The sequence below is a fragment of the Vitis vinifera genome, chromosome 19 (genome assembly GCF_030704535.1).
Source record: "Vitis vinifera cultivar Pinot Noir 40024 chromosome 19, ASM3070453v1".
Taxonomy (NCBI): domain Eukaryota; kingdom Viridiplantae; phylum Streptophyta; class Magnoliopsida; order Vitales; family Vitaceae; genus Vitis; species Vitis vinifera.
This window is the reverse complement of record NC_081823.1, coordinates 3,473,690-3,500,367: the sequence shown is the minus strand read 5'-3', so window position 1 is coordinate 3,500,367 and position 26,678 is coordinate 3,473,690. Positions and strand designations below refer to the sequence as shown.

The following is a 26,678-nucleotide window of genomic DNA, read 5'->3' as shown; positions in this document are numbered from 1 at the left end:
TTAGATCAAGAAGAATTGATGGTAATATATTTCAATTTTTAGGTCCTCCTTGTTCCTGAGATCGTTTTTCAGTCATGCAGGAATTTACAGACCGGCTTGATGTTCCCACTATGGCCTGTATCCCAACACAGGATCATGGACTGAGGAAAGTTGAGAGCATTATTGCAGCAATCCTTATTTTTGTTCAAATCTCATCTCCTCTACCTATAGTTGCTTGGGATTCAATGTCTATATCTCCTGCAAAGGCGGTGCTTTATTCGCCAGACACCAAAGTTCCAAGAACAGGAGAACTTGCTTTAAGAAAGGCTATCCCGGCAAATACAAACATGAAAGCTATACAGGTTGTTGACGATAATTGGTTTTGTTTATACTTTTCTAATTTATACTAATCAGTTTGCAGGCTACTTTGCTTTTCTTTGTAGGATTCACTGGAGGAAATCTCATACTTACTAAGGATTCCACAAAGAAAGCCATATGGAACCATGGAGGGTAATGTGAAGAAATCTCTAAAGGTATCTCCTATGTAGCCTTCTGTTTATAATGTTACACAGGAGATAGAGCCAACTTACGAGTAAGGACTAGTCATTCCAATTGAAATCAAGCATTGAATTCACGACAGAGTTTCTACCATATTCATATCATTTGTTCCATTATGGAATTTTGGAATCTTGACATAGTTTTTTTTTTCTTTTTGAATAACTTAAACTTGATCTCTGCACTTGTTGAGTTTGGTAAACTTTAAGCTATCTTCCTCACTGCACCATCTTATAACAGGATCTCATGAAAATAACCAAAAGAAACATTGATTGCCGTTTATGAATTTGTTTTTTGCTTGAACTGAGATGTTAATTGGCAGTTCAGCACAAAGATCATTAAGAGTGTGGTTTCTGTTCCGACTCACAATAACAAAAGAAAGAAAAAAAAAAAAAGGAGAAATGTGCAATGAGCAACACAGAAGCTTGATGATAATGAAAAAAAAAGGGGAGCCAGTGTTTTACTGAAAGAATTGATTTAAACGGGAAAACTGCAGGTTTTTAAGGATGAAAATTTTAAACCTCAAAAGTTTGAGGGTCATAGAAAGACTCAATAGGGGCAAGTATTCTTATTAATGAACTCAGGAACATTCAAAAGGAGAAATGAAAGGAGTTGGGTTGAAAATGAATTGATTTCACCTAAGTGGTATCTTGTACATGGAATCTAATAATAATGATAAATTTGATGAATTTTTTTCTCTCATATTAACAAATTCATGCTGAGCAAAGCAGAGATTTTAGTGTAATACAATTCAGTAAGTGGCATAATAAGTGTTCTGTAAATCTTCAAATTGGAAGTGTTTGTTTTTAGAGGATTCCTCCGTATCTGCATTTATAGCCTTCTAGGTCTTTTTCTTGTTTTTCCTTTCCCTTTTATTTTTCCTTTTCCTTTTCTTTTTCCCTTTTTTTTATTCATATAGGTCAGTTCCCAAGTAACCAAATTCTGTTATAATTAGGAAATTTTTATTTGGATTATGCAAGTTCTGTTCTATTATGCTCATTGGTGCAAAATCCAGCACATTGTAGGAGCTGCATTCTTTTCCATATGTCACATTACAAGAAACATGTGATCATGGTTCATATACCTACTTTGTTGATCTTCTTAGCCCTACCATTTGATGCTCTAACTTCTAGTTTGCATATTCTCATTCCTGGTTATGTTTACAATATGTGGACACTATGCATCTTGGGTTAGTATAATTGCTTTGATTTTTAAATTTTTTTTGGTTCCTTGTTTCCTAATTTTAGATTGCAATGGATGAAAAGGAGTCTATCTTGGCAACTCTACCCCCAGACCTGAAGGAAAAGGGTTCCACACTGTATGCATCTCTGATAGATGGGAAGGTACTTTAGAAGAAAGAGACTTAGCCTATGCAGATGAGTAGGCCAGTAGCATAAATTTGATTTTTGCTTTTATTTTTTATTTTTTGAATGTCATCTGACTGTATTAAATATCAGTAGTATGACTTCTTTTAAAATTATCATCTTATCAACAATATAACAATAACATTAAACTTTAGTTTGGTTCAATGCAGATACCACCATAATGATACTAAAGTTGATTTCTTTGCCAGGGTGGACTGCAAGCCCTCCTTCAATGTGTAAAAGATAAAGACCCAGATAAAGTATCAGTAGGCCTTGCATCTTCACTGGATACTGTTGCAGAACTGGAGTTGTTACAGGTTTGCATCTACGCATGAGAATTTGTCAGTTTCACATAAGTTGCAACATATGTATGATGGATAAGTAAATAACTTCTGGAGTCACCATTTCTTACACATTTCCGTCAATAACCACTGTCTTGCTATGAAAACTGGCAATATTTTTGTCTAATAAGTCAATGTATTTTGCATTCATGGTATCAGTTAAACCATAGCTATAGATTGTACATGTCTGAATTCTCAACTTTTTTCTGATCTGAATAGGCTCCAGGTTTGTCATTTTTGTTACCTGAGCAGTACTTGAAATATCCAAGGTAAGGCCTTTTCCCATTGATTTTTCTTTAATGTTTCAATAATACAATCACTATTTCAGCCTTCAATCGACATATTTGAATGATATGGACACATAACAACTAACAACTTAGTATTATCCTATGAAGATCCTTAGGGTCAATTAGCATAAGACCAACATCCTAAGTAACAAACAGATTAAAAGAAGAATCCTATGCACATTTCATTAACACATTTCAGAATTTGCATGGTGTGGACCCCGCATTTCGAACGCTCGAATGCGTTTCCCACTCGATGGCGAAACTCGATCTTTATTTTATTTGAAAAATTGATTTTATTGATTATTTGAAAATGACTTGGAGTCGCCACTTATTTTTGTTTTATTTTTAAAGGGTAAACAAAATAAGAAAGAAAAACCCTAAGTGTGACTCCTTGTTTTGGAAAAGGTGGTCTGTGAAAAACCGGATCGGGTTCGGGGGTCAGGTTACTTATCGGGAAGGTACGGTAAAGACCGTAGCACCCCTCTAAGTCCCTAAAGTCGGGTCTCTACTAATAGAATGAAGCTAACATGGCGATGATGAGGAAATCAATAAATACTCAAATCAATCATGCACATATGAGTATCAAAACATGCGTATAGCAAGACCAGAATAAGGACAGATGCGTACCTGGGCAACGATCTTCAATGCGCTATCAAGAAGTGAGATTAATGCACAATTAAAGGATGGTCACATGCATATCATAGAGCAGAATAAATCATGTATGGCACCCAAATCAACCAAACAATCCATCAATCATAAAATCTCATATGTTGGGCCCCCACCAAAGCCCATTTATTTTTGCATGAATTAATTCCATAAATTCCATTATTCGGAATTACGAATTTTAATCCTTGCTTATTTTAAAACATTTTTAGAAAACAAAGAAAATTCAAAAGTGGCTTGCCGGAAAGAAAATGGCAACCAAATTTTATTGAAAATGGGATTTTGAGTCCTAAAAACTCTAAGGATGAAAGCTTTGGAGACTTGAAGTTATTTAAAAACCGGAATTTAGGAAATTATTTACAAAATGAAGTTTGGGAAAATCTTTTTCAAAATCAAAGAAGATTGGAGAAAAGGGAAGATGACACGTGGCCCTTGGGTTACATGCATAAGGTGGCCATGCAAAACAGGTCGTGCTTGTGGGTCCAGTGCACACAGTAAGCCAGCAGAGGAAGGACGCCATTTGTGGAGCAAAAGTTTAGGAAACCACCACATCAGAAATGAGGAGAGACCGACAAGCCCTATTACTGGAGGGTATCCAATTGTAGTTTCTCTTGTTATGGGCTTCCTCATGTCTGGAGCTTCATAGTCAGCCATGTGTCACAAATAACATGCATTCTGCCATGCAAAGGCTCATCATTCCTTGCCGCTAAGAAGGCGCTGACAGAAACCATGTTCCAGACTTCGATTCATCATCATTGAATTTGACTTCAGTAGCGAGTCTTCTCGTCCCAAAGGCAGCTTCCATTGTAAGCACGTTGTTGGAAATGGCTTCAGGAAAGGTTCCCATTTTTCTTTCATCACTAACAGCATACATTCCAGGTTCTTGAATTTCAAAATGAACTGCACCGGTATAAGAATCTTTTCTGTTGCTACCAACATATTACCATGGACATTTGAGAAGTCGGTGGATTGGATATAATAGCTTTTAGAACCAAATTTCCCGCATCTGACACCAAAAACTGCACCAGCTTCAATACCAGATTTTGTGTGACTAAGGATCTGATGAAATTGCTGATGATTAACACGAAGTCCTTATGCAATCTTTAATTTCTCCTTGAGAAAATTAGCTTCATTAAGAGACTTGATAGCATGAAACTTTGCATCTTCTGGACAGTTCATGTGGTGCACACTGGTCTCCACTGATGGCTTACTACATTTTCTCTCACCTTCAACCGTCGCGGACATCAGGAACCCTCTGTAGCTGCAGCATGGCCACAACCCTCACCCGAAATCTTCGCTGCTTCTAGGCTAACAGGTTCAGTGACATGGAAGGTATTCTTGCCGACTGAGGCTAATTGCTGACTCTTCAACGATATTCTCAATCATGAAAACAGGCTTGGCATATGGATCTGCAATTGGGTACGAGTCGACTCCCCATTCCTAGCCTAAACCACGAGAGTGATGGCAGTGGTGGACTCGTATCTCCAGACTGGAGGAAGCTTCTTTGTTCTCTTGTAGCAGCGGGCAAGTCAGTGAATCCTGCTCTCTACAAGAACCAATCGGAACTTTGAGTCTTTGTCCTTTCTTAATAACACCAGATGTGTCATAAGATATCAGCTGATTCTCTGGACCAGAACATATATTAGGGAATCTTCCAGTTTGCTTGGTAGCTGCAACAGTTGTTGTGGTTGCTGCAGTAGGAGAAGCATCATTTGTTGTTTCAGCAGCATGACAATTTTCAGCAACAATCAGGTCATCAAGCAACATTCCACAACGTAATCCACCATAAGCAGAGACCAAATCACCAACTGCAGCAGCTGCATGTCTACAGCGTCTAATCAATTCAAATGAAGTGTCTCCACCAGTTGCATTAGCACTGTACCCACCTGCTCTTACACTTGTAACAATAGCCTTTGTGTCACACCAGACGCCAGCAACAGTATCTAACACTCTTTTGAAAAAAAACAGATTTTTATTCCTCTTCTTCTGGTAGTTGAGCTTTGGGGATCTTTTGGCTTTGTTTTAGTGGAGTTTGATCATTTCTCCCATATCCATTGAAAAGGATAGTCATCATCCAGTAGGGTTTGAGGTTAACAGACAAGTAGTGAAACCGCCTGGAGCCCAGCACCTCTGCAATACTTGATCTGTCTTCTACCATGTGGTCATCACCAAGTGCCCCTCTAGATACATGGAGCTGTGAATGTACAAAAACTGCAGCGTGCTGATATTTGGGAGATGGTGACACACCAAGGGCAATTGCCCATGCCCAACGACCATCCCTATCCCTGGTAAGACCATATGCACTTGCCAGTGGCACACTGTTAGAACTGAGTTCTTGTGGGGCCTCATTCCCAGGTAGCAGAGGCACAAAAGTGTTGGATGAACTGCTCCAATGAAGGGCACCATCTGATGCCTGACTGTTATTTCCTCGATATAATTCAGCATGCATAACTTCATGGAAGTCTCTTGGATTGGGTGAAGCTGAGGAAGCCCCTGCCCCTGAGTGAGGATGAGACAATGGAGTAGTTTGGTTGTTATCAGTAATTTCTTCCCACTCTGTTCAGGATCTCCCTAGCATGTGTCCTGTACTAAAACAATTCCCGTTGACTCTCTATACATCTCTCATCAAGGTCAAGGGTGCCTTCAAGATCTATAATGACACTGGAGACAGCAGAATCATGCACATGATCGTGATGATATCGCTGTAGAAATATGAAAAGGAAACACAGCAGCAAGTTTTGCAGAGGCCATCAGAGGAGAGGGAAAGTGAAAGAGCTTCAATGGTTGCTTGGCGTTCTGGTGATGGCGGAGGCCCTTCGCCGCCGGCGGCAAAGCCGCCGGCGTCGTTCGAGGACAGCTTTGCTCGCTCTATTTCTTTCTCAAGTTCATTTTCCTTCACTCTCAGCTCATTGTTTCCTCCAGATTATTTCTCGGTACATATGAACCATCCATCTGAACAGCTAAACTGGGTGGTGCAGCTACATGGAACAGTTTTGCTTGCAACTGGTCAATTCGTTCTTGCCTTTCTGGTGCTGGAAACCAATCTGCTTCCTTTGGATTCTCATTTTCCACCTCACTAAATATAACCTCAGTTGCACCCTGTTTGGACATGCCAAATTCGTCTTTCTATGGTTCTGTTAGAAAAGCCTCTGCTTCAGGAGCTTTACCAAGTGATCCTTTCCAATGCGTGGATACCTCTCCACTAAACTATTGTAGCCTAGTGGGAACGAGAAGCCGTTGTCATTTTCATCCCTACTGCATGCTCCACTCCTCTTGAAATCTGACTCGTCTCGGTGCAGGGAGACACAGAGGCCAAATCAACATGAGTACAAATAGAAGGAACCCCGACAAAGGTAATGTGATCAGGTTGAGTTCTTGATTTGAATAGCAGCCCAGAGAACTGAAGAGCCTCGTCAGCTTGGGCATTCTGAACATAACCAATAATCAGGGAAGTCCATGGTACTAAATCTGGTCTCAACATCTCGTTGAAAACATGTCTTGTCTTCTCAATATTCCCACACAATGTGTATATGTGAACAAGCGTACTAACTGCAAATGATAACAGATCAAACCCAATTCTCGTCATATACCCATGAACCTGCTTACCCAATTCTTCCGCAACGAGCTTCTCCAATCCATAAGCATCTTGAGACCCTCTTAACCCCCATTGATCATGGAAAACTCAAGCATGCCGAAGCTGATCATCATAATAACTGGATGGTTGGACTAGATGAACCCCATTCCTCCCATATTGGCAACAAGGTTAAACGCATGGTCAAACCCAACAGTGACCTTCAAGCAGTTGCTCATCACCTTGAAATCAATCAAGATAGGATTCATGACAAAACACATCTTCAGTCATAGGCCCTCTCTTCTTCCAGTCAGAAGCAATAATGTAGTGGCCCTCCGTCTTCAGACTCCGAGCAATATGAAAGGCAATAAAGCCATCAGCACCAGTGATTGAGATCTGGAACTTTTCAGATTGTTAGTGTGGTTCCTTCTCAAGCTCCTCATAGGTGTACCCTTCGTAAGTGGCTCCATCGGTACTTCCCATTCTCCTCTGTTTTCTCAAAAACGACAGTGAATACTTCCCCACTCAATATCTTAAGCTTGTTGTCTTTCCGCTTGTTCTACAAGAAACATGGCAGTATCTTGAAGATTTCTGATGCTAAGACCCCTCAAAGCAACCCCCGATTTAGACAGCCAAACCCAAACAAGATGCTCAACACTCCAAGAGAGAGATAACAAGAACAGGGGAAAGAGAATGAAGAAAAATAAATAAATAAATAAAAACAGAGCATGCATGAGGAAGAACGATGCCTTGAAATCCAAACTCCATTTTCATGAATACTAAGAGACTTGCAAAACAAAGTGGTGGGAGAATCTTAACACGCTAATAAGTAGCGCAACCATTGTAAATACATACAGAGAAATAAAGATGCTCAACAAGTAACAATGAAAAGCAAGTTTAACAGCTTAGATGACCAAAGCAAGCATCCACTATCAGCCGGAAACATAGTAATGCAGTAATACTGGAGAATTTAAAGTGAGGAAGGATCAAACCTGAGCGGTTCCTCCCCTGCCCTGCTAACTTCCTCTCTCGGCTGCTAAGAAAAACCTCCTCCTCTCTCTGTTTTTCTCACCTTCTCTCTATTCACCTCTGCTTCCTTTTGAAAAGCACCTTCCTCCCCTCGAAAATCGCAACCCTCCACTCCTCTGCCAGCCTCTGCCCTCTCTCCTAAAACTCCTCCAACGGCCAGACGACCTCCCCATGTAGCTGGTTTTTCTCCCTCAAATAACAGCCAAAACGATTTTTGTTTGATTCCATGATGACACGTGTCGACCCCGGATTGGCCTTCAAAAGCACTACTCTGATTCCATGATGGCCAATCAGGGATTGACACGTGGGTGCTTAGGAGCGCGACACCTGGCTAAAAGCAAACTGCAGAATGACTCCCACAATGGGGGTCTACAAATATGCCCCTCTTCGGTAGAGTTCACGAGTGTAAGGATCATGAACACTGGAGTGAAAAGTAAGTGTGAATAGTGAGTGAAATGAAGTGAACTCTACCGAAGAATCAAAGAGACCCCCATAGGGATATTGGTGAAACGCGAAGTCACCCAGGCTAGTAGACGAACACAAAGGCTCTAATCCTAAAAGAGAAAGATGTCACAAAATGCCTCTACGGCCATACTAAGGATCCAAGCTCCCTCTAAGACGTCTCCAAAAGTGACTCGAAGATCGAAATGCTAGAGGTGAGTAACGGTCGAACCACCCTAGGGTACGGACAAGAATGCGTCTAAAGGAGACTGCCCTATGTGGACTACATGATGAATACACGATAAGCACAAGGTAACGAAGCGAGGAGGACAAGAACAAGTGTAAATCCAATGAAGGTGAGACGCGCAATGCCACTGAATAGGAATGCTAGGAGCTGTGACTCTGCATGACAAGACTGACTCTAAACACTAAACTAGGAAACAATAGCTCTGGGAGCCAAACCGAAAAGCTAACTCTAAACGCTAAACTAGGAAACAACAGCTCTGGAAGCCAACCAAAAACTAACTCTAAAAGCTAAACTAGGAAACAACAGCTCTGGAAGCCAACCAAAACTAACTCTAAAAACTAAACTAGAAAATAACAGCTCTGGAAGCCAAATCAAAAACTAACTCTAAATGCTAAACTGAGAAAGCAACAGCTTTGGAAGCAAACCAAAAACTAACTCTAAAAACTAAACTAGAAAATAACAGCTCTGTAAGCAAACCAAAAACTAACTTTAAAAACTAAACTAGAAAATAACAGCTCTGGAAGCCAACCAAAAACTAACTCTAAATGCTAAACCGAGAATAACAGCTCTGGAAGCAAACCAAAAACTAACTCTAAAAACTAAACTAGAAAACAACAGCTCTAGAAGCCAACCAAAAACTAACTCTAAATGCTAAACTGAGAATAACAGCTCTGAAAGCAAACCAAAAACTAACTCTAAAAACTAAACCAGAAAATAACAGCTCTGGAAGCCAAACCGAAAACTAACTCTAAAAGCTGAACTAGAAAATAATAGCTCTGGAAGCCTAAACAAGACGACAGTAATGGCTCTGGAAGCCTAAACAAGATGACAGTAATGGCTCTGGAAGCCTAAACAAGATGACAGTAATGGATCTGGAAGCATAAACAAGATGACAGTAATGGCTCTGGAAGCCTAAACAAGGTGACAGTAATGGCTCTGGAAGCCTAAACAAGATGACAGTGATGGCTCTGGAAGCCTAAACAAGATGATAGTAATGACTCTGGAAGCCTAAACAAGATGATAGTAACGACTCTGGACGTCGAAACTAGATGATAGTAACGACTCTGGACGTCGAAACTAAAAAGTGATGAAGATGACTCTGAGCGTCAAACTGAGAAGTGATAACGACTCTGAACGCCGAAACCGAGGATGCGACTCTGAATGTCGATCTGAAAACCGATGATAGCTCTGAACGCCGAAACTAAGAAATGATGATGATGACTCTGAACGTCAAACTGAGAAGTGATAACGACTCTGAACGCCGAAACCGAGGAGGGGGCTCTGGATGTCGATCTGAAAACCGATGATGGCTCTGAACGCCGAAACTAAGAAATGATGATGATGACTCTGAACGTCAAACTGAGAAGTGATAACGACTCTGAACGCCGAAACCGAGGAGGGGGCTCTGGATGTCGATCTGAAAACCGATGATGGCTCTGAACGCCGAAACTAAGAAGTGATGATGATGACTCTGAACGTCACACTGAGAAGTGATAACGACTCTGAACGCCGAAACCGAGGATGCAACTCTGAATGTCGATCTGAAAATCGATGATGGCTCTGAACGCCGAAACTAAGAAGTGATGATGATGACTCTGAACGTCAAACTGAGAAGTGATAACGACTCTGAACGCCGAAACCGAGGATGCAACTCTGAATGTCGATCTGAAAATCGATGATGGCTCTGAACGCCGAAACTAAGAGAAGTAGTGATGATGGCTCTGAACGCCGAAGCTGAGAAGTGATAACGACTCTGAACGCCGAAACCGAGAACGCGACTCTGAACGTCGATCTGAAAGCCGATGACGGCTCTGAACGCCGAAACTGAGAGAAGTAGTGATGATGGCTCTGAACACCGAAGCTGAGAAGTGATAACGACTCTGAACGCCGAAACCGAGAACTCGACTCTGAACGTCGATCTGAGAACCGATGACAGTTCTGAACGCCGAAACTGAGAGAAGTGATGATGGCTCTGAACACCGAAGCTGAGAAGTGATAACGACTCTGAACGCCGAAACCAAGAACTCGACTCTGAACGTCGATCTGAGAACCGATGACGGCTCTGAACGCTGAAACTGAGAAGTCATGATAACTCTGAACGCCGACAACTGGAGAAATGGCTCTGAACGCCGAACTAAAAAAAATATGACATGATGACTCTGAATGTCGTAAACCGTGAATGAACGGCAGCTCTGAACGCCAGACTGCAAGGAAACAATGAGGGGGAAATATGCCCCAGTGTGGCATGCCGCTGCAAATCTCAAACTGCTAGAAATGGCTAAAAAGGGGCTCTACGAGTCTCGAACGACGCACCACTCAAAGCTCATGTCAACGAAGAACTCAGGAACAATGGTCAGTGAGGCGAATACAACATATCTCGGTCGAGTGACGAAAACTGTGACGGACATGTGAGAGAACGATCGCCCCCATGGCTAAATGAGGGAAATACGCCCCAGTATGGCATCAGATGTACCCGATCTGCCCTGATGACCCGAGGATAACACCATGGGGATGCATAAAAGACCTGATGTGTACCGCACTGAAATGATGACGTGGGGATCCAGGCACTCGACATAACCCCATCCAGGAATCACGACTACATCAAAGAGTATGAATCTGGTTGAACGAGTCAAGAGAGGCTCCTCGGAGTATCAGGACAAAATGAAATCAATCATCAACCTGGCGTGTATCTCATAACGGTGGATGATCATGTAAACCAGTGGGGATCTATAAATCTCGATCAAGATGGGGGATATGCCCCAGTGTGGCATCGAAAATGTAACATGTCGAAAAATCAGGCGAGCTCAAATCATCTATGCCTGCAACTGAAGCAAATCCACATATCAAAGAGGTGTCCCTCGGAAGGAAGCATGACGACATCTAAGCATCTAAAAGCGCGGGCCTAGCTAGATGGCTCTCGATAGGGTCCACTAAGGAATCATCGCGAGGATAGCGAATATATCATCATCACTGCATACATCTCGCAAATAAGGATAAACACGCAACTCCCTCATGATCTGTAAATCTCATCCGAACGGAAATATGCCCCTGTATGGCATTGAAATGTAGGATAGGTCGGAGATCAGATAGCATGGAATCATCTATCCTAGAACATGTGACCTCTGCGAAAATCCATAAAGATCCTCCGAAACGGAATATGCCCCAGTATGGCATTTGACGTGCGACAAACCAGGAAAAACAGGTGACATCAAATCATCTCTCATCAAACATGTGATCCCGGTAATCCAAACACGGCTGAAACGAATCATAACATCGTAGGAGTGTCCCCCAGAAGAAGATGCATGGCAAATATCTAAATGTCAACCGAATCTCAAACACCTGTCCACATAGAAGCTGTAGAAGACGATATCCGATTCCATGGCCTCAGGGTGGTCTTAAGACACAGGACGTAACGTAGGCTAGGGTGATAGGGTGATAGAAACGAAGGGAAACTAAGCTCAAATACCCGATGATCAAAACCCATGCCCTCATGTATGAAATGCAGCAAGTATAGTAAATCCCGTGAGCCATGGACCCAATGGTGCCTAATGTGAACATGGTGTCGATGAGGAGACAAACGAAATAGATCAAACTGATAATGAGATGTATAATGGTGATGTGAAGAGAATATCAAACCCGAGATGGGTCGTGGTAAGAAAAGAAATAAGAGGCGAAGTGAGAATGATGAATCATAAGCGAAAACGAGGGCGATGATAATGAGGCGAATAACATCAAAAGGAGTGATGATCAACTCAGATCAGACATGGAGTGAAGTCACATCAATTACGAACATAATGATGGAACGGACAATAACCCAGAGCTCCTAAGAGAAAGTCACTCATCTCGCTCACAAAACATGCAACAAAATGAATACAAAGCCTGAGGGATCCCGGGAAGCTCACATACGAACTCCCGTCAACAAACATACTCGATCAAGTGACCCTCGAACATCAATACATACTCAGTGATAGATAACAATGCACACATGTTTTTATTTCTTTTTTTTTTTTTTTTTTTTTTTTTTTTTTTTTTTTTTTTTTTTTTACATAAGTATACATGCTCTGAACGCAACCAAGAAATCCCCAAAGATGACATCAAAAAAGGATAACATACTCTCAAATGTCAATGTAACATGAACTCTCTCTGATGATGTGACTTTCTCAAACTAAGGATCCCTGGACCAACGTCCGTAGGATAGATAGTGGAAATGACATGACTACCCCCCATGTAGTGAACTGAGGAGGATCACCACTCAGGGTGTGTAACATGAACTCTCTCTGATGATGTGACTTTCTCAAACTAAGGATCCCTGGACCAACGTCCGTAGGATAGATAGTGGAAATGACATGACTACCCCCCATGTAGTGAACTGAGGAGGATCACCACTCAGGGTGGAAGAAAATGATGCAAATGAGCAATAAACAGGGTAAATAAGATGAGACGAATAACACAACTGATGAGGTGAGATGAAAATGCAGTGATGCAAACATATAGAGAATATAATGAGGAGAATGCACCCCTAGGTCCAAGGCTCGTGAAACTCCTAAACAATGCATGCATCCACTAGAGGGCCCCTATCCCGGTGAGAAAGTGTGAGCAAGGCAATAAGAAAGAAAGGCTATAATGCGCGAGCGAGGCTCAAATGGGCTAGCAATGGACTATATATATCAGAAGAGGGACAAAGGGATATGGCTAACCGAAATGATGGCCACCCATCCTGCGACCATGGTCTCAAACATAGTACCTCTTTAGCTGATCCACATTAGTCGGCTCTGAGAACTGGTTTCCATCCAAATCCATCAACCATGCGGCGCCCTCTGGGGACAACTCTCTGATGAAGTAAGGCCCGCTCCAGCTGGGTCTGAACTTCCCTCTAGGATCTCTAATCAATCCTCTGATGACTCTCAAAACTAAGTCACCTACATGCAGTGGTCTGGGCTTGACCCGCTTTTTGAAAGCGCGGGCCATCTTCCTCTGATATGCATGAACATGGTCTGCTGCTCTCAATCTCCTCTCATCTAGGAGATTGAGCTGATCAAATCGAGCCTGAGCCCAATCCGTCTCGGGAATCTGCTGCTCCAAGGCTACCCTCAATGAACCCATCTCAATCTCAACTGGTAGCACTGCTTCCATACCATACACCAATGAGTAGGGTGTGGCTCCTGTAGAGGTGCGAAAAGAAGTCCTGTAAGCCCATAGTGCGAAAGGAAGCTTCTCGGACCAATCCCGAGAAGTCTCAACCATCTTCCGCAATATCCTCTTAATATTCTTATTCACGGCCTCTACTGCCCCATTCGTCTGCGGCCTGTACGCAGACGATCTATGATGCCGGATGCTGTATCTCTGTACTAAGGTGTCAACCTCTGCTCTGAAATGCACCCCTCTGTCTGAAATAAGCTCGTGAGGGACTCCATAGCGACAAATGATGTGCGATCTAATGAAACTGGCAACTCCAGATGATGTCAATCTCGCATACGAGGCGGCCTCCACCCACTTGGTAAAGTAATCAATAGCTACCAGGATGAACTCATGACCACTGGAAGATTTCGGCGAAATCTTCCCGATGATATCGATACCCCACACTGAAAACGGCCATGGTGAAGTCAATGCATGCAACTCTGAGGGCGGCACGTGAATGAGATCTCCGTGTATCTGACACTCAGGACATCTCTGGACGAACTGGCAACAATCCGTCTCCATAGTCAACCAGAAATAGCCGGTCCTCATGATCTTACGGGCCAACATATGCCCTCCCATATGTGGTCCACAAACTCCCGCATGAACCTCTCTCATCACTCGATCGGCAGAGGCACGGTCTAAACACAACAATAGCATCCCGTCAGCTGATCGTCTATACAGCGTCTCGCCGCAAATGACGAATCGGGCAGCCAACTGTCTCAATGCTCTCTTATCCTTGGCCGCGGCGGCCTCAGGATATACGCCGAGTCTTAAAAAGTGATATATGTCGTGATACCATGGCAAACCATCATTTGGCTCTACATCATCAATCAAACAACAATACGCAGGAGCAGATCTCGACTCAATCAACAAAGGGCGAACAGTGGCATCAGCGGGAATGTCGATCATGGAAGCTAGAGTAGCTAAAGCATCAGCAAACTGGTTCTGCGCTCTAGGCAGATGTGTATATCTCAAATCCTCAAATCTCGCGACCAGTAGCTCCAAATATGCGTGGTAAGGCCTAAGCTTCACATCTCTAGTCTTCCACTCACCCTGAATCTGTCTCAATACCAGGTTGGAGTCACCAAACACCTCCATCTGTCTAATCCCAAGCTCGAGGGCTGTCTCTAACCCCAAGATACATGCCTCATATTCAACAATGTTGTTCGTGGCCAGATGTTGATCCGAGAATGCCAAGCGAACAGATCTGGGAATGTGATCACCATGAGGGGATATCAACAAAACGCCTATCCCGTATCCAGAATGGTTGGCTGCACCATCAAAGTACATGCGCCAACCCGACAGACTAGTCACAGCTGCGACATCCTCGTCTGGAAAATCATCGTCAATAGCTCTGGCATCAGAAACTGGTAATGAGGCTAAGTGATCTGCGACAATGCTCCCTCTGATGGACTTCTGAGTGACATAATGAATGTCAAACTCAGTCAGAAGTACCAGCCATCTCATAAGGCGACCAACTAGAGCGGGCCTGTCAAACAAATATCTCAGAGGATCAAGACGAGATATCAAATGCACTGAATACTCGGTCATGTAATGTCTCAATCGGCGAGTGGCCCAAACCAATGCCAAGCAGTAGCGCTCAATCGTGACGTATCTCGTCTCGTAATCTAGCATCCTCTTACTCAAATAATAAATGGCTCGATCTTTGCCCGAATCATCGAGCTGAGCTAACATGCAACCCAAAGCCACGTCCGAAACTGATAGGTATAGGAGTAGAGGACGACCTGGTGTAGGCGGAGCCAAAATTGGAGGCGACAACAAGTACTCTCTGATCCTCTCGAATGCGCGCTGACACTGATCATCCCAAACAGTAGGTTGACTCTTCCTCAAGAGTCGGAAAATGGGCTCACAAATGTCTGTCAATCTGGCAATGAATCTGCTGATATACTGAAGTCTGCCCAGGAAGCCTCTGACCTCCCTCTCTGTCCTCGGTGCAGGCATGTCAAGAATGGCTCTAATCTTGTCCGGATCTACCTCTATGCCTCGCTCACTGACTATGTATCCCAAGAGTTTCCCAGAAGTCACTCCAAAAGTGCACTTCTTGGGATTCAGTCTCAATCTGAACTGTCTGATCCTCTCAAAGAACCTCTCAAGAGCTGCCAAGTGATCTGATCTATCTCGGGATTTCACTATCATGTCGTCTACATAAACCTCGACATCTCGATGCATCATGTCATGGAAGAGTGTGGTCGCTGCCCTCTGATAGGTGGCTCCTGCATTCTTCAATCCGAATGGCATGACTCTATAGCAATAAGTACCCCACTCGGTAATGAAGGACGTCTTCTCCATGTCCTCTGGAGCCATCAAGATCTGACTGTACCCGGAAAATCCGTCCATAAAGGATAACATCGAGTGACCTGCTGTACTGTCAACTAACATGTCGATGTGTGGGAGAGGAAAATCATCTTTAGGACTGGCCTTGTTGAGATCTCGGAAATCAACACAGACTCTCACTTTGCCGTCCTTTTTGGGAACAGGGACGACATTGGCCAGCCACTCCGGGTACTCGACCACTGATAGAAATCCCACACTGAGTTGCTTCTGAATCTCCTCTTTCACCTGCAAGCTCCAACGAGGGTGCAATCGTCTCAACTTCTGCTTAACCGGTCTGGCATGGGGCAGAAGTGGCAAACGATGCTGGACGATAGATGGATCAAGGCCCGGCATGTCCTCATAGGACCATGCAAAGACGTCCAAATATGCTCTGAGCAACTGGATGAGGCTGTCCCTCTCATCTGTAGATAAATCTGACCCGATCCTCAACTCCCTAGGCTGATCTGCAGTGCCAAAATCAACAATCTTTGTGTCTCCTACAACAGGTGAAACCCTCTGATCAACGGGATCCGAATCGGAAACAGAAGATGAGTCATCATCTGAGTCATGCTGTGCAATCTCATCATCAATATCAAAAATCTGTGATGTGGGTGAAGATGGTGCAGATAAATCAATATCACGAGAGACAGGCAGATACTCAAAAATGCTCAAATCCATAGATGAAACATCGGAAACAATGTCAGAACGGGAGACGAACCCCGACAGAACGTCAAATGAAAGAGGTGGGTCCACAGAGTCGGACGCTCCCTCAACAATGCCAACATGGCTATCAATCAAATCATCAAAAACTATAGCATCCTCAGCAATCCCCAGAGTAGGGGTTGTATGGATCTCCTCAACGATCTCGATGAAAGACACCCCGAAAAGATCGAATGGTGAAGTGAGCCCAGGATGAACTCTCTCCTCGATCGGGCTCAGGCTCAGGGCGAGCATCTCGTCGATGTACTCGTCGTGTGGGACGGCTCCGTCCACTATGTCTCCGACCCTAGCAAAGGTCCCATGCTCATCGGTCTCATCCGGGAAGCAAAGCGTCATAAGGCTCGTGCGATCTGGAGATGAAGGAGCAATCAACACAGAAGTCGAAGAGCCAGGAGCTCCGTCTCTCAATCGTAACTGCTGGACAAGGCGCTGAAGCTCGACCTCCTGAGTGGTGCTAAGTCCTCCAATGATCATGTCCGAACGGGTCAATGGCTCTGATGCCCTCACAAAATAATCAGATAAGCTCCTGGTGTATGGACGAAGAGGATAGTAGAAAGGTGTGTGGGTCAGTCGAGCCCTCACTCTCTCCTTGCGCAAACGCGCCATGTAGAGATAATCGGCCTCAGTGGGGATGAACCCAAGTCCGAACGGTACGTCGTGATCAGGGATGGCTATGAACTCGCTCGGTCCATGCTGACGTCGACCCAACCCCATGCCGGGTAGATAGGACATGCTCCGCATAATATCGAGCACCACTGTGCTCCCATGCTGGTCAAAAGACATGGCCACAAAATCTCGGCAAAAATCCTCTATCTCCACAGTCTGCACCTCATCAAAGGTGAATCCAGTCAGAAAAAGATCGTCATCAGTGTGACTAATCTCGAGCACAGGCTCGGCAGCAATGAACATGTCTCCCACAGACTGCACCACGACGACCTGACCATCGTGAATAAACTTCACCTTCTGATGGAGGGAAGAAGGAATGGCCCCGGCTCTGTGGATCCATGGCCGGCCCAGAAGCAGGTTAAAGGATGTAGGAATCCTCAAAACCTGGAATACAGTGACAAAAGTGGTCGGACCGATCAGCAACTCGATCTCCAATGTACCCATGACCTCCCTCCGAGTACTGTCATATGCGCGAACGGTCTGAGTAGTGGGACCAAAATCAGAAGGAGCGTATCCAAGGGCGATGGCAGTGGCAAGAGGACATACGTTCAGGGCCGAGCCATTGTCCAAGAGGACAGATGGGACTCGGCGGCCTGAACACCCAACAGATATGTAGAGCGGGCGAGTGTGGTCTGAGCCCTCCGGTGGCAAGTCATCATCGGAAAAGACGATACAAGTGGCTCTGCCAGCCGTCATCATATGAATGAGTCCCTCGGGAGTGGTCGTGGTATCAACTCTGATCTGGCTCAGAGCTCGAGTCAGTGCGTCCCGATGAGTACTGGAGGACGCTAAAAGGCTCCAGATAGAAATACGAGCCTGAGTGCTCTGCAACTGCCTCAAAATCTCGTCATCCTCTGCTCTGACCTCCTCTTGAGAAGCAGATGTACCCTCAACTGGCCTAGCTGCCGCGGGAGGTGGCTGTCTCACTACTCTCCCTCCCCGGAGGATATACTGAACGTCCGGAGTCTGAGGATCATCACTGTGTGGAGCCTGAACCTCCTCAACATCTGGGATCAGAATGTACGGCGCCTGAACGCTATAACGTGTGAATGTCAGAGGCTCGGAAGTGGCCGCCTGTACAGATGCCACCTCAGGAACTAATCGGAATGGAGCAGGCATCTGTGGCTCTAAGGTCACCCCACTCGTCTCGTAAATCCCAGCTGGCATGATAGGCTCTGGGTCTGGATCATCCCAACTCAACATATGGACATGATCATCAGTCTCATCAAAGTCCAAGAAATGAATACCACCGGCTGGTGGAGGAACTGCATGTGTGGTGTGGGTCGGCAACGGGTTTGTGGTCACACTCGGCTGGCCCAAGTGTACCAAACCCTGGTCTATCAGATCCTGAATAGCGTGCCTCAGAGCGGTGCATCGATCGGTCTCATGTCCAGGCCCCTGATGATAAGCACAGTGTAAATCCATCCTGAACTGAGCTGGAATCGGTTGAGGTAGTGGCCGAGGGGTGAGAGCAGTCAATAAACCAGCCTCCGTAAGCTTCCGAAGAGCCTGGCTCAACGGCATGCCTATCTGCGAGAACTGTCTCTGCGTCCTCAAAGCAAACGGAGCAGAAGTCTGCTGGGCTCCAGGTCGGGGATAAGGCGCCGCAGGTCTCGCGGTGAGCTGAGCAGCGTAGCATGGCTGCCCTGTGGCTGTGTAGGAGACCGCGGGTCTCTCAATGCCCTGAGTGGCATAAGAAGGCAAAACCAATGTCTGTGGCATGTGCGTCTGATCGTAAGCCGGACGAGGTGCCTGTGGCCTGTACTGATGAGATGCATAGGAAGAATGAGGCTCGGAAAACTGTGGGATCGGCTGATGGCGTCTGAGAGGCCTCTGACTGGATGAACTGATAGCACCGACCTCTGTCGGTCTCGGTCCTACGAATGGTTTCTTCCCCTTAACATCACTAGGGGAAGAATCTGCCCATAAACCCCTCGTGATGCCGTCCTCGACATCATACAAAGCCATAACCAGAGACCCAAAATCTGTGAACGGGACCCCGACCACATGTCTGGCGATCCCCGGCTGTAGGCTCCTCAAAACCATCTGAATCTGGTCTCTCTCTGATGGTCTATCCACTATCTCAGCTATCTTCCCGCGCCAGCGGGAAATGAAAGAAGAAACGGACTCCTCTGTCCTCTGCCTCAGAGCCTCGAGCTCTCTCCTTGATACGTCTACAACAGTGTTAAACGAAAACTGTCGTAGGAACTCCTGGGCCAAGTCATCCCATGTACGGCGTCTCGAGGACTCTAGAGACGCAAACCAGCGCTGAGCCGCCCCACTCAAAGATAGGGGAAAAAGAGTGATCATCTGAGGCTCGTCCAGTCCATGAGCCCTCATCACGGTGCTATAAAGTCTGAGGTGGAGGCGCGGACAACCAATACCAGTGTACCTCTCAATATCTGGCATCCTGAACTTAGCCGGCAAGCTGGCTATCGGCATACCCCCAAAATCATCCCAAACAACGGATCCATCTGACACTCTCATCTGTCTCATACACTGCTCGATGCGGTCCATGCGCGCATGCGTGTCATCAGCGACAACGGCCTGGGCGACTGCGGGTGGAGCGATCCCAGAATGCCCGTGTAATACATATGGTGATGTCTGATGCACTGAAGGAACGGGTGGGGGTGGTGGAGGTGGCACCGGGTCATAGGATACCCCGTCCTGAGCGATAGGTGGCCTGCTCTGCTGGTCACTGATCTCCTGCCTAAGGCCAGCCAGAGCCTCCTGGATAGAAGCCATGGCAGTCGTGAACTGATCGACCGTGACAACCTGCTGATCCATATCTGGTGTATCTGAAACCCGAACTAATCTACCCTCTACTCTGATCCACGAAACTATACCCAGACTGAGAGTAAAAATCCTGATCCTGAAAGTACTCCTCCTCTGCTCTGATCCACAAAAGGTATATCAAGACGAGGAATCAAAGGTCCGATCCTACAAAGCACGAAGAACGGAATAAGGATATGGCTCGGGGAATGTATAGAAGAAAAGATAATCTGAACGGAAACAAGCAAAGCATCCAAGTGAAGATGAGTGGTCCGACCGTACTCAAACTCGTCCTGATCTCAGTGCACTCTCATCTGGAGACTAAACAGAGGGAAAATCGGATCCAAAACTGCGGCTATAGAGGCACGGAAAGCCCTCAGATGCACCCACGTGTAGGGAGGGAATCCTAATCGAAGGATCTACGGCTCAACCTACAAGGTCAAGGTGGCTCTAAATGGATAAGGGTGGACTTTAAAATATCCCTAGCAGAAGCGATCATACCCTCCGACGGTACGCAACCCTCTGCACGTCTCCGAAGAGACGGGGCGCTTCCATGCAAGGTGGTCATCACCTCCACACATGCACTACCTCGCATCCCAGGGGGTTTCCTATGGTGAAACCTCTCAAACTCTCAACACTCAATAGTCGACTAGAGTGCACAGTGATGGTGTGGGTGCATCCGAAACCCTAAGAAGCTAAAGCAGGATATGAAACACACTGGCCACACAAATATCCATGAAACCTAGCTCCGGGCTATACATGTCTTCAATGATCAGACTCCAATCGACATCAAAGTGTCGCTCTCCTCCAGAATGCTCCCGTACATCGATATAGCCCGTCGCTAGACCCTACTCCTAATCTCTGGCTCGGTCAAAGAGCAAACACACAGAAGGTCTCACACTTGCAATAGTGAGAACCGGGATGAAAGGAATGACCGAAACCAAGAGAGTTGGAGGCAAGAGGATATATGCGCGACCCACATAGACAGGCAACATGCAATCATGCAGAAAGAAGGCAGTCACGCGTCATACAGTCAAGCAAAGTACAGGATATATCACTCATGTCCACACAAAAAGCTACAACTATCAGGATGAATAGCTATATGAACATCATGCTCAAAAGACGATCAAGATAATATGCCAATCAGAGAAAACAACACAGCAAGTCAAACGATGTACAATAGTGAGTCTAGGCATGTGAAGTGAGCAGAATAATCAGGAAGAAACAGAATCGCCATACCAAGCAAAACAAGGTGAGCAACCTATGATAATCGACATGTCAATGTACCAAACTAATATAGCAATGAAGTACAGAAAAAGCGACATCTGAAGCCCCAAATCAAGATGATCAATCATATCAATGTCACAACACAATATCCAAGCATACATCAAGAACTCCCAATGTGCAATCAAGAGACAGGTACTCGCTGATCGACTCATCAAATGCCATGTTTGCTTCATCTTAAGTTCAAGTTTGACCCTCTATAGGTCCCCAGTGGAGTCGCCATTTTGTGGACCCCGCATTTCGAACGCTCGAATGCGTTTCCCACTCGATGGCGAAACTCGATCTTTATTTTATTTGAAAAATTGATTTTATTGATTATTTGAAAATGACTTGGAGTCGCCACTTATTTTTGTTTTATTTTTAAAGGGTAAACAAAATAAGAAAGAAAAACCCTAAGTGTGACTCCTTGTTTTGGAAAAGGTGGTCTGTGAAAAACCGGATCGGGTTCGGGGGTCAGGTTACTTATCGGGAAGGTACGGTAAAGACCGTAGCACCCCTCTAAGTCCCTAAAGTCGGGTCTCTACTAATAGAATGAAGCTAACATGGCGATGATGAGGAAATCAATAAATACTCAAATCAATCATGCACATATGAGTATCAAAACATGCGTATAGCAAGACCAGAATAAGGACAGATGCGTACCTGGGCAACGATCTTCAATGCGCTATCAAGAAGTGAGATTAATGCACAATTAAAGGATGGTCACATGCATATCATAGAGCAGAATAAATCATGTATGGCACCCAAATCAACCAAACAATCCATCAATCATAAAATCTCATATGTTGGGCCCCCACCAAAGCCCATTTATTTTTGCATGAATTAATTCCATAAATTCCATTATTCGGAATTACGAATTTTAATCCTTGCTTATTTTAAAACATTTTTAGAAAACAAAGAAAATTCAAAAGTGGCTTGCCGGAAAGAAAATGGCAACCAAATTTTATTGAAAATGGGATTTTGAGTCCTAAAAACTCTAAGGATGAAAGCTTTGGAGACTTGAAGTTATTTAAAAACCGGAATTTAGGAAATTATTTACAAAATGAAGTTTGGGAAAATCTTTTTCAAAATCAAAGAAGATTGGAGAAAAGGGAAGATGACACGTGGCCCTTGGGTTACATGCATAAGGTGGCCATGCAAAACAGGTCGTGCTTGTGGGTCCAGTGCACACAGTAAGCCAGCAGAGGAAGGACGCCATTTGTGGAGCAAAAGTTTAGGAAACCACCACATCAGAAATGAGGAGAGACCGACAAGCCCTATTACTGGAGGGTATCCAATTGTAGTTTCTCTTGTTATGGGCTTCCTCATGTCTGGAGCTTCATAGTCAGCCATGTGTCACAAATAACATGCATTCTGCCATGCAAAGGCTCATCATTCCTTGCCGCTAAGAAGGCGCTGACAGAAACCATGTTCCAGACTTCGATTCATCATCATTGAATTTGACTTCAGTAGCGAGTCTTCTCGTCCCAAAGGCAGCTTCCATTGTAAGCACGTTGTTGGAAATGGCTTCAGGAAAGGTTCCCATTTTTCTTTCATCACTAACAGCATACATTCCAGGTTCTTGAATTTCAAAATGAACTGCACCGGTATAAGAATCTTTTCTGTTGCTACCAACATATTACCATGGACATTTGAGAAGTCGGTGGATTGGATATAATAGCTTTTAGAACCAAATTTCCCGCATCTGACACCAAAAACTGCACCAGCTTCAATACCAGATTTTGTGTGACTAAGGATCTGATGAAATTGCTGATGATTAACACGAAGTCCTTATGCAATCTTTAATTTCTCCTTGAGAAAATTAGCTTCATTAAGAGACTTGATAGCATGAAACTTTGCATCTTCTGGACAGTTCATGTGGTGCACACTGGTCTCCACTGATGGCTTACTACATTTTCTCTCACCTTCAACCGTCGCGGACATCAGGAACCCTCTGTAGCTGCAGCATGGCCACAACCCTCACCCGAAATCTTCGCTGCTTCTAGGCTAACAGGTTCAGTGACATGGAAGGTATTCTTGCCGACTGAGGCTAATTGCTGACTCTTCAACGATATTCTCAATCATGAAAACAGGCTTGGCATATGGATCTGCAATTGGGTACGAGTCGACTCCCCATTCCTAGCCTAAACCACGAGAGTGATGGCAGTGGTGGACTCGTATCTCCAGACTGGAGGAAGCTTCTTTGTTCTCTTGTAGCAGCGGGCAAGTCAGTGAATCCTGCTCTCTACAAGAACCAATCGGAACTTTGAGTCTTTGTCCTTTCTTAATAACACCAGATGTGTCATAAGATATCAGCTGATTCTCTGGACCAGAACATATATTAGGGAATCTTCCAGTTTGCTTGGTAGCTGCAACAGTTGTTGTGGTTGCTGCAGTAGGAGAAGCATCATTTGTTGTTTCAGCAGCATGACAATTTTCAGCAACAATCAGGTCATCAAGCAACATTCCACAACGTAATCCACCATAAGCAGAGACCAAATCACCAACTGCAGCAGCTGCATGTCTACAGCGTCTAATCAATTCAAATGAAGTGTCTCCACCAGTTGCATTAGCACTGTACCCACCTGCTCTTACACTTGTAACAATAGCCTTTGTGTCACACCAGACGCCAGCAACAGTATCTAACACTCTTTTGAAAAAAAACAGATTTTTATTCCTCTTCTTCTGGTAGTTGAGCTTTGGGGATCTTTTGGCTTTGTTTTAGTGGAGTTTGATCATTTCTCCCATATCCATTGAAAAGGATAGTCATCATCCAGTAGGGTTTGAGGTTAACAGACAAGTAGTGAAACCGCCTGGAGCCCAGCACCTCTGCAATACTTGATCTGTCTTCTACCATGTGGTCATCACCAAGTGCCCCTCTAGATACATGGAGCTGTGAATGTACAAAAACTGCAGCGTGCTGATATTTGGGAGATGGTGACACACCAAGGGCAATTGCCCATGCCCAACGACCATCCCTATCCCTGGTAAGACCATATGCACTTGCCAGTGGCACACTGTTAGAACTGAGTTCTTGTGGGGCCTCATTCCCAGGTAGCAGAGGCACAAAAGTGTTGGATGAACTGCTCCAATGAAGGGCACCATCTGATGCCTGACTGTTATTTCCTCGATATAATTCAGCATGCATAACTTCATGGAAGTCTCTTGGATTGGGTGAAGCTGAGGAAGCCCCTGCCCCTGAGTGAGGATGAGACAATGGAGTAGTTTGGTTGTTATCAGTAATTTCTTCCCACTCTGTTCAGGATCTCCCTAGCATGTGTCCTGTACTAAAACAATTCCCGTTGACTCTCTATACATCTCTCATCAAGGTCAAGGGTGCCTTCAAGATCTATAATGACACTGGAGACAGCAGAATCATGCACATGATCGTGATGATATCGCTGTAGAAATATGAAAAGGAAACACAGCAGCAAGTTTTGCAGAGGCCATCAGAGGAGAGGGAAAGTGAAAGAGCTTCAATGGTTGCTTGGCGTTCTGGTGATGGCGGAGGCCCTTCGCCGCCGGCGGCAAAGCCGCCGGCGTCGTTCGAGGACAGCTTTGCTCGCTCTATTTCTTTCTCAAGTTCATTTTCCTTCACTCTCAGCTCATTGTTTCCTCCAGATTATTTCTCGGTACATATGAACCATCCATCTGAACAGCTAAACTGGGTGGTGCAGCTACATGGAACAGTTTTGCTTGCAACTGGTCAATTCGTTCTTGCCTTTCTGGTGCTGGAAACCAATCTGCTTCCTTTGGATTCTCATTTTCCACCTCACTAAATATAACCTCAGTTGCACCCTGTTTGGACATGCCAAATTCGTCTTTCTATGGTTCTGTTAGAAAAGCCTCTGCTTCAGGAGCTTTACCAAGTGATCCTTTCCAATGCGTGGATACCTCTCCACTAAACTATTGTAGCCTAGTGGGAACGAGAAGCCGTTGTCATTTTCATCCCTACTGCATGCTCCACTCCTCTTGAAATCTGACTCGTCTCGGTGCAGGGAGACACAGAGGCCAAATCAACATGAGTACAAATAGAAGGAACCCCGACAAAGGTAATGTGATCAGGTTGAGTTCTTGATTTGAATAGCAGCCCAGAGAACTGAAGAGCCTCGTCAGCTTGGGCATTCTGAACATAACCAATAATCAGGGAAGTCCATGGTACTAAATCTGGTCTCAACATCTCGTTGAAAACATGTCTTGTCTTCTCAATATTCCCACACAATGTGTATATGTGAACAAGCGTACTAACTGCAAATGATAACAGATCAAACCCAATTCTCGTCATATACCCATGAACCTGCTTACCCAATTCTTCCGCAACGAGCTTCTCCAATCCATAAGCATCTTGAGACCCTCTTAACCCCCATTGATCATGGAAAACTCAAGCATGCCGAAGCTGATCATCATAATAACTGGATGGTTGGACTAGATGAACCCCATTCCTCCCATATTGGCAACAAGGTTAAACGCATGGTCAAACCCAACAGTGACCTTCAAGCAGTTGCTCATCACCTTGAAATCAATCAAGATAGGATTCATGACAAAACACATCTTCAGTCATAGGCCCTCTCTTCTTCCAGTCAGAAGCAATAATGTAGTGGCCCTCCGTCTTCAGACTCCGAGCAATATGAAAGGCAATAAAGCCATCAGCACCAGTGATTGAGATCTGGAACTTTTCAGATTGTTAGTGTGGTTCCTTCTCAAGCTCCTCATAGGTGTACCCTTCGTAAGTGGCTCCATCGGTACTTCCCATTCTCCTCTGTTTTCTCAAAAACGACAGTGAATACTTCCCCACTCAATATCTTAAGCTTGTTGTCTTTCCGCTTGTTCTACAAGAAACATGGCAGTATCTTGAAGATTTCTGATGCTAAGACCCCTCAAAGCAACCCCCGATTTAGACAGCCAAACCCAAACAAGATGCTCAACACTCCAAGAGAGAGATAACAAGAACAGGGGAAAGAGAATGAAGAAAAATAAATAAATAAATAAAAACAGAGCATGCATGAGGAAGAACGATGCCTTGAAATCCAAACTCCATTTTCATGAATACTAAGAGACTTGCAAAACAAAGTGGTGGGAGAATCTTAACACGCTAATAAGTAGCGCAACCATTGTAAATACATACAGAGAAATAAAGATGCTCAACAAGTAACAATGAAAAGCAAGTTTAACAGCTTAGATGACCAAAGCAAGCATCCACTATCAGCCGGAAACATAGTAATGCAGTAATACTGGAGAATTTAAAGTGAGGAAGGATCAAACCTGAGC

At 44.6% G+C, this 26,678-nt stretch overlaps 1 protein-coding gene across 2 annotated transcripts in view; it reads left to right on the top strand.

Annotated features, from left to right (window-relative positions):
• LOC100258986 (peptidyl-prolyl cis-trans isomerase CYP37, chloroplastic) overlaps positions 1 to 26,678 on the top strand; it is a 30,826-nt gene that overhangs the window by 902 nt on the left and 3,246 nt on the right. The window contains exons 2-6 of one of the 2 annotated variants that reach the window (XM_059735311.1): positions 81 to 341; positions 423 to 512; positions 1,782 to 1,877; positions 2,108 to 2,215; positions 2,459 to 2,508. In XM_059735311.1, coding sequence (XP_059591294.1) covers positions 81 to 341; positions 423 to 512; positions 1,782 to 1,877; positions 2,108 to 2,215; positions 2,459 to 2,508 — 605 coding nt within the window. Of the gene's footprint in view, positions 1 to 72; positions 342 to 422; positions 513 to 1,781; positions 1,878 to 2,107; positions 2,216 to 2,458; positions 2,509 to 26,678 lie in introns of both variants that reach the window. The other variant, XM_002284607.5, reaches the window with a different exon arrangement.